At 38.4% G+C, this 9,044-nt stretch overlaps 2 protein-coding genes across 2 annotated transcripts; one reads left to right on the forward strand and one right to left on the reverse strand.

Annotated features, from left to right (window-relative positions):
• Nucleotides 1-506: 506 nt before the first annotated feature.
• Nucleotides 507-1,445, forward strand: LOC105867758 (olfactory receptor 2L13-like). Its single transcript, XM_012758106.2, has one exon. The coding sequence runs from the start codon at nt 507-509 to the stop codon at nt 1,443-1,445; it is 939 nt and encodes a 312-aa protein (XP_012613560.2).
• A 6,007-nt stretch (nt 1,446-7,452) lies between these two features.
• LOC105867754 (olfactory receptor 2L8-like) lies at nt 7,453-8,460 on the reverse strand. The gene has a single exon (XM_012758104.3). The coding sequence runs from the start codon at nt 8,401-8,403 to the stop codon at nt 7,465-7,467; it is 939 nt and encodes a 312-aa protein (XP_012613558.2). The 5' UTR covers nt 8,404-8,460; the 3' UTR covers nt 7,453-7,464.
• Nucleotides 8,461-9,044: the final 584 nt, after the last annotated feature.

Genomic DNA, 9,044 nt, shown 5'->3' on the forward strand with positions numbered 1-9,044 from the left:
GGCTGGAGCAAACTAGGGAGGGAAGATCAGAAATTAAGGATGTAGGAGAGGGATAGGCCATTGAGGACTTAGAATCTCAGCATACAAAAATTTTCTGAGTCACACATACCATATCTACTATAAATATAACCTATTAAATTTATCTCTGAAATTCCTGCCTTCCTCAGTACCTGTGCCTTGTTGATAATTCATGAGTGATGTGTCTGACAAGAACATATCTAGGAAGTAATGCTTTAGTTATCTTATTTATCCTTGCTGCCTATGGTGCTAGACTTTATACTGATAGACCAAACTTATACCAATGACTTGCTGACATGGTTAACAGACACAATCAGAAAAGGAATGTTCAATTCAGATATTGAAATAGACTCAAAAAAAGCTACAGTGTTGGAGAAAAACAGTTCATTCTATAATAAACCAATTCCTTTATATTCTCCTGTTCTGCTTCATTTCATTTTTTTGTGTTTATTTATTTTCTTTCAAGGAAGTTCAAGCAGTAAGTTTTCATGGAAAAATGCAATCACACTTCAAATGATTTCATTTTGTTGGGGTTGTTACCTCAAGGTCAAATTGGCCTTTTTCTCTTGTTCCTTATTATCATCATATTCTTCCTTGCCTGTGTGGGTAACTTGGCCATGATTCACCTCATACGTGTGGATCCCCGTCTCCACACACCGATGTACTTTCTGCTCAGCCAGCTCTCCCTCATGGACCTGATGTGCATCTCCACCACCGTCCCCCAGATGGCTTTCAACTACCTCTCTGGCCAGAAAGGCATCTTCTTCCTGGAATGTGGTGTGCAAAGCTTCTTCTTTGTGACCACGATTGGTTCTGAAGGCTTACTACTGGTGTCCATGGCCTATGACCGGTATGTGGCCATCTGCCACCCCCTCCATTATCCCAACCGCATGAGTAACAAAATGTGTGTGAAGATGATCATAGGATCTTGGACAGTGGGGTCCATCAACTCCTTGGCACACTCAGTCTACACCCTCCATATCCCTTATTGTAAGTCTAGGGCCATTGATCACTTCTTCTGTGATATCCCAGCCATGTTGTCTCTTGCCTGTATGGACACTTGGGCATATGAGTACATGGTTTTTCTGAGCACAACCCTCTTTCTCCTTCTTCCCTTCTTGGGTATTACTGCGTCCTATGGTCGGGTCCTATTTGCTGTCTACCATATGCGCTCAAAAGAGGGAAGAAAAAAGGCCTTCACCACCTGTTCAACACATTTAACTGTAGTGATCTTTTACTGTGTACCTTTTTTCTACACCTATCTTCGGCCCAGGAATCTCCGCTCACCAGCAGAAGATAAGATCTTGGCAGTCTTCTACACCATGCTCACTCCCATGCTCAATCCCATCATCTACAGCCTGAGGAATAAGGAAGTCCTGGGGGCCATGACAAGAGTGTTTGGGATATTCTCCTCCCTGAAAGAATGATCATGGCTGTCCATACTTTCCTTCTATATTTCCCTTTTACATGTTGATTGAAACTTCCTGTAACAATGTTTCTGATAGAGATATTTTTTTAAATTTTCCAGTAGACATATTTAATCATTTAGCCTGACTTAAATAATATATTTAATTCAAAACATTATCAATATTAACTTAACAATATTGATATTAATTACATAGTATGTTTTAAAGATATATGCAATCTTTATTGTGTATATATATTACTATTAGTGTAATATTTATACTCATATCACAATATACTTTCTACATGTAATTAAAATTCCTTATACAGTCTGTTACTTTGTTTTCATTATAAATCTTCAAAGTCTTGTGTTTATTTTATACTTATAGCACACTGCATCTTCTAGTCTGATTACACAAAACATGTAAAGAATAAGGGGGGTGCACAAAATAATAATTATAGGATAACAATTGGATCGGAATATAGGGCTAAATGGACACACATTGCACTGGGAGCCAGAGACCCCATTAAGTGGAGATGAGTTGGGTAATTCTCTTAGTAAGGTGCCTTATTATGCAACTTTAAAAATTACCTACAGTACATTATGATAAATGATATAGCAAATGAGAGGAGGTTTGAATAATTTGACTTCTTTTCATATTGCTCTACCTAAGGTTAAAAGTTTAAGGGGAAAGGAGTGGCCTGTGGATGCAGACACAATATAAGTGTGGATTAGTTTATTGTTTTCCTGAGCCAGTGGACCCACGGGGTAAAAGATTTCAAAAAATCCTTTCAGTATTCATAGGAGATATCCTTACCCCCACTTCCAGGGTTGTTGGCACAAAAATGTGGGATTATCCTTGCCTTTGGAGGAGTGTCAGTAGAGGGGTTGTCAACAATACCATCGACTGATACAGGGTATAAGGCTTCCAGCTTGCTTTCTAGCAAACTAAATTCAGAGAGATGATGTGATTTCCCCAAGGCCATGGAATGTCAGAGGACACACTAGAGTTAGCTCTCCTGATTCTCGTTATGGTTTCTACCTGAAATGGGTAAAGGGTCTGAACTGGGCAGCACTGCTTGATTCAATTCTCCCTCAGATTCTTTCACCTGAAAACATCTGACAAAAACTGCAGACATTTTGTATTAGTCCATTTGAGCTGCTATAACAAAATAAACTGAATAGCTTATAAACAACAGAATTTTATTTCTCACAGTTCTGGAGGCTGGGAAGTCCAAGACCAAGGTACCTGCAGATTCAGTGTCTGATGAGGGCCTGCTTTCTGGTTCACAGGTGGTGCCTTCTCACTGTGTCCTCACATGGTGGAAGGGTAAACAAGCTCCATGGGCCCATTTTATAAAGGCATTAATACTATTAATGGGAACTCTACCCTCATAGCCTAATCATCTCCCAAAAAGCTGCAGCTCCTAATACCATAATGTTCTGGGTTAGGATTTGAATATAGGAATTTTGGAGACACACAAACATTCACAATTGTACATTTCCATCATTATCCTGGCTTGCACATGCCATTTCCTTCCTAATCACTCATTCCAACATTCCTAGGGCTGATACATGTGAGCTAGAGGAGTTTTGCTGGTGACAGCAGCGTTAGGACACAGTTGTGGTCCAGCAGCAGCACTTGCACATGTGGGCTGAAGCAGCACACACACAGAGCAATTCGCTTGGCCTTCCCATATGTACACACACACACACACACACACACACATACACATCTTGGAATAGCTCACGGTACCACAGGATCCCAAGGCAGTGGCTGGGGTGGGACTGGGCTAGATTAGTGGTGGCAATGACAGCAGCAGCAAGCACAGGTAGCAGAAGGGGTACAAGTGGACACAACTGGGAGGACAGGAGGTGATCTTCCTGGGAGTAGCACTGACTGGCAGTGGGAGGAAGATTTTCCCTTCTGTCCCAGAACCCATCCTTGTATTGTACACAAAATATTATTAACTCTCTGGCTGAATACCAGGACAAGAAATACCAAAGCATAACCAATAAACTTTGTCATTAAATTATTACAAAATAAAAGTATATACATGGTCATTGCCATAGAGCCCAACAGGGACTTTGGATTCATCAACAAGTTCAGAATCTACAGCTATAAAAACTGCTACAACATTGCAAACCAAATACCTACAGACTTAGATATAGGGATAAAACTTAAATATCCTTGAAATAATTAAAACATTAAAATTAAAAGTATTTAATGAAAAATTACTCTTCTTTATGAAGATTCAGATGAATCAATTGTTAACCATAAAGAAAAAATCTAAATTAATTTATCTTGTAATTGAAGATAGGGTGATAAACACGCATGTAAATATCAAGCTATTTTCCTTTTTTTTGGTATGACTATCACCAGTTACCAGAACTGGTAAGAAAATCATTACCAGTTGTAATGGTAATGTAAGAAAAATTATTAAAATGTTGATGATTAAATCCATATTTAACCCTAAATTCATATTTATATGGAATTGATTTTATGAATAATTGGACCTATTAATTAATGTATTATTCATTTATCATTATTATTATTTTATTTATTTTTTTTTATTACTTCATATTATGGGGGTACAAATACTGTTAGGGTTACATATCTCGCCCCTGCCCCCCTCCCCCACCCCGCTATGCCAGGGCTTCAAGCGTGTCCAGCCTCCAAGTGGTGCCGCACCACACCCACTATGTAAGTACATACCCTTCCCCTCCTCCCCCTTCCACCTGCCCACTTCCCGATTACAGATTTTTTTTTTCAGACATTTTGGTTACAATGTATATCTTTGCCTCTCCCTAAAAATGGATAGAGGTAATCCCTTCCTCCCCAACAATGCTCACCACATCCTTTAGATGTGGGTCTCCCCCCCAAATCCCTATTGAACACTACCATTTTTTGGGCACCATAGTTTTAGTCAGTCAGTACCAATTTGATGGCGAGTAGATATAGAGCCCATTTTCCGGATCTTGTGTCATCTTGCTTTGTATTAAGGGCTTAAGCTTACTCCAGGATAGCATAAACGGTGGTAGTTCACTATCATTTCTTAGGATTGAGTAATATTCCACTGTGAGCATATATCACATTTTAGTTATACACTCATGAATTGACCAGCACTTGGGTAGTTTCCATGACCGTGCAATAGTGAATTGTGCTGCCATAAATATTCAGGTGCAGATGTCTTTATAATAGAGTGACTTATGTTCTTTTGGGTAGATGCCCAACAATGCTATTGCTGAGTCGAATGGTATTTCTATTTCTAGCTGTTTGAGATATCTCCAAATTCTTTTCCACAAAGGTTGCACTAATTTGCAGTCCCACCAGCAGTGTAAGAGTGTTCCTGTCTCTCCATATCCTCGCCAGCATTTGTTGTTTTGGGATTTCTTGATCCAAGCCATTCTTACTGGGGATAGGTGTTATCTCATTGTGGTTTTGATTTGCATTTCTCTAATTATTAGAGATGTTGAACATTTTTTTATATGTTTGCAGGCCATTATTCTGTCTTCTTTGGAGAAGTTTCTGTTCATTTCTGTTGCCCATTTCTTGATGGGGTTGTTGGATTTTTTCTTGTTTATTCTTTTAAGTTCTAGGTAGATTCTTGTTATTAGACCTTTATCAGAGGTATAGAGAGCAAATATTTTCTCCCACTCTGTGGGTTGTCTATCTGCTGTAATGATTGTTTCCTTGGCAGTGCAGAAACTGTTTAATTTGACCAGATCCCATTTGTTTATTTTTGATGCAGCAGTGATTGCCTTGGGGGTCTTCCTCATGAATTCTTTGCCTAGACCAATGTCTGATAGGGTTTTCCCAACATCTTCTTCTAGGATTCTTAAAGTTTCATGTCTTAGGTTTAGGTTTGTTATCCATCTTGAGTGAATTTTTGTGAGAGGTGAGAGGTTGGGATCCTGATTCACTCTTCTACATGTTGCTAACCAGTTTTCCCAGCACCATTTATTGAAGAGAGAATCTTTTCCCCATAGTATATTTTTGTCTGCTTTATCAAAGATTAGGTTACCATATACAGATGGTTTCATCTCTGGAATCTTATTTTTTTGAGACAGAGTCTCGTTCTGTTTTCCAGGCTATAGTGAGATGGCATAAGCCTCGCTCACAGCAACCTCCAACTCCTGGGCTCAAGTGATACCCCCGCCTCAGTCTCCCAAATAGCTGGGACTGCAGGCTCACACAATCATTCCTGGCTCATTTTTCAGTTTTTAGTAGAGACAGGGCCTCGCTCTTGCTCAGGCTAGTCTCGAACACCTGAACTCAAGTAATCCTTCCACCTCAGCTTCCAAGAATGCTAGAATTACAGGTGTGAACCGCTGTACATGGCCAATACTGGACCTTTATAGAAAAACATGCTCCATAAGAGTCATAAGCTACAGATATATAATAATATTTATTTTGAAATAATTTCTCTGAAATTTATCATAATGATTTTATGGCTTATAAAAACAGCTTATTGTCTAGCAACATAAGCACATCCCATTTTCCCAGTAGCATAAACAAAAAGATTATTTTTAAAATTTATAATCATTAGGAATTGTGACCTAGCATGTACCATGCATGGCTAGCAGCACTTTTAGATATATTGATTGAAAATGACAATGCTAACAGTAAATATGCTTATGTTCTAATAAACAAAATTAGAGAAATGTGAACCAGAAGAATCTTATGATCAATAAATATATCATATGATAAAATATTGCTACTTACTATCTATAAAATTATGACACCAGAATGTTTGTAATTATATTACATTTTATATCTAATACATTAATTTTATAAAGTCTTTATGTTTTCATACCTTCAATGGCATTTATCCTTGCTCTTTGAACAACCGGTTCCATATTTTTATTTTCAACTAGATCTTGCAAATTATGTAGTCCTTAACCCAGCTCCTTCCTGCCATACCTCAGAGGGTAAAGAGTATTTCTATAAATGATACTGCTGGGCAATGACAGCATTTTGCACAGGAAGTTCACCTGGGCCAAGGCACTATTATTAGATGTAATGGTAAAATTTGCTTAGGGAAGTGATGAAGCAGTAATATCAACAAATAAAATGTGCCCATAGATATTTTCCCTATTCCTTTCAGTGGAAGTATGAGATGTAGTGAGTGGAAAATAAAAGCCCAATTGACAGACATTACTTAATACCAGAGGTACAGTGGCTATTTAGGATGTAAGCAGAGTGTGTGCTGAGTGAGAGAGAGGATGGTGGGGATTGCCTTGACATTTCTAGCTCCCACTGATTAGATAAAAACTTACCCACTTTATTATAATTAACCTCCAGTCATTCTTGATCTCTGTTGGCACCTCCCGATACTTATTGTTGATCTGAGATATCCCTGATGTTAAATCACTTTGGTAGGATTTGTTCCCTTTCAAGAACCATAGATTTGTCCTATGCCACCCAGAGTGGTAAAAGGACTTCAGAAACTCTGATGAGCTCTCTGCTAAATCCCTGTAATAATAAGTTCCCTAAATCGAAAGAAAGAACAACTGGTATAAGCAAATGAAGGGTCTACAATGAGCATGTGTGAGAGAATGTATGAAGAAAACAAGAAATCTACATATGAGCATGTATGAGAAAAACTAGAAATCTTAAGGCATCATTCAATTAGGTCTACCCATTCAGAAAATTTTACTTTTCTGTTTTAGACATAAATAAATAATAAATTGAAAGTAATCAGAAAATAAATTTAAAATAGTAAAATTGGTATACAGAATGCTAACTGCAGTTAGGCAATTTTCATTTTCATTTCTACATGGCAAGAAAAACAATTCTCATTAACAACATAATAGCAAAACCTAAATGCCTTATAAATTGAGAGAAAAACTCCATGAAGATAAAACAGTTGTTTGGAATTGTACACATACTTGTAAGTCAATTTTGTCCAGATATGAGTGACTTTCCTCTTCTCTAGATTATTTTTAGTTCCTGCTCTATTCATAAAATGATAATTGGAAGTACTATACAGTTTCACAGATGTGCATCTGGGGCCTGGGGCCAGAGGCAGAAAGTGTGTCTACATTTTCACAGAGCAGATTCTCTGAATCACTCTTCTCAGGGCCCCCATCACCTCCCTGTTTCTTAGGCTGTAGATGATAGGGTTGAGCATTGGGGTGAGGATGGTGTAGAAAACAGCCAGAGCCTTGTCCTCTGTTGGAGATCGGAGGGATCTTGGGCGTAGGTAGGTGTAAGCAAAAGGAGCATAGTAGAAAGTCACCACAGTGAGGTGGGTGCTACAGGTTGAATAGGCCTTCGTCCTGCCTTCTGCTGAGTGCATGCGGTAGACAGCAAAGAGGACCTGACCATAGGAACAGGCAATAACAATGAATGGAAACACAAGAAAGATTACGGTGCTCACAAACACTGTGCACTCATAGGCCCAGGTGTCCATGCAGGCCAGAGACAACATGGCTGGGACGTCACAGAAGAAATGATTAATGGCCCTCGATCGGCAATAAGGGATGTGGAGTGCATATGCAGTGTGGGCACAGGAGTTGATAGAGCCCATTATCCAAGATCCTGTTATCATCAGCACACACACTCTTTTGCTCATACGGACGGGATAGTGGAGAGGAAAGCAAATGGCCACATAACGATCGTAGGCCATAGATGTCAGGAGCAGTGCTTCTGCACCTCCTAACGTCAGAAAGAAGAAACTCTGAACCCCACATCCAATGAAGGAGATGGACTTGTTTCCAAACAGAAAACCAGAAGCCATCTTGGGGACAATGGTGGAGATGTAATTGATGTCAATGAGGGAGAGCTGACTAAGTAAGAAATACATGGGTGTGTGGAGGTGGGTATCCAGGAGGATGAGGAGGATCATGGACTGGTTGCCAATTAGAGCCATTAGGAAAATTAGAACTATGAGAATGAAGAGAAAAAGGCCAATTCTTGATGGTGGGAACAGCCCCAACAAGATGAAATCAGTTGATGTTTGATTATAATACTCCATGGGGCATTCATATGATATTTCCTAAGGTAGAGAGAAGAGTACGCAGGTTAAGTCCAGTATCCCTCTTTATTCACAGAGAATATGTTCCGTGAGTCCTAATATATGCCTGAAACTGGAGATAGGACTGAAAAAACATACACTGTTTTTTTCTATGTCTACATATTCTATACATACATACATGATAAAGTCGAATCTATAAATTTGGCATTACAAGAGATTAACAAAAACTAATAATAAAATAGAATAATTAAAACAATAATCTGTTATAAAGTTATGTGAATGAGGTCTCTCTTTCTAGCTCTCAAAATATGTAATTGTACTGTACTCACCCTTCTTTTTCTTGTGATGATGAGAGATGATAAAGTGCCTACATGATGAAATAAAGTCAGGTAAATAATGTACCCATTGTGGTGTACCCTTCAGCTTCTACCAAAAGCCAATTTAAAACTGATAAATTGTTCATTACTAGAATTTTTTGTGTGATATTTTCAGGTCATACTTGATCACAGGTAACCACATCTATGTAAAATAAAACAGTGAATAAGAGGGGTTACAATATAGAATGTGAAGCCAATTTTTTAAAAATTTCTTATTTTATACTGTGAAGTATTTATAAAATTTTTTAGCTCTTAAGTGAAGAA

This window comes from Microcebus murinus, chromosome 13 (genome assembly GCF_040939455.1).
Source record: "Microcebus murinus isolate Inina chromosome 13, M.murinus_Inina_mat1.0, whole genome shotgun sequence".
Taxonomy (NCBI): Eukaryota; Metazoa; Chordata; class Mammalia; order Primates; family Cheirogaleidae; genus Microcebus; species Microcebus murinus.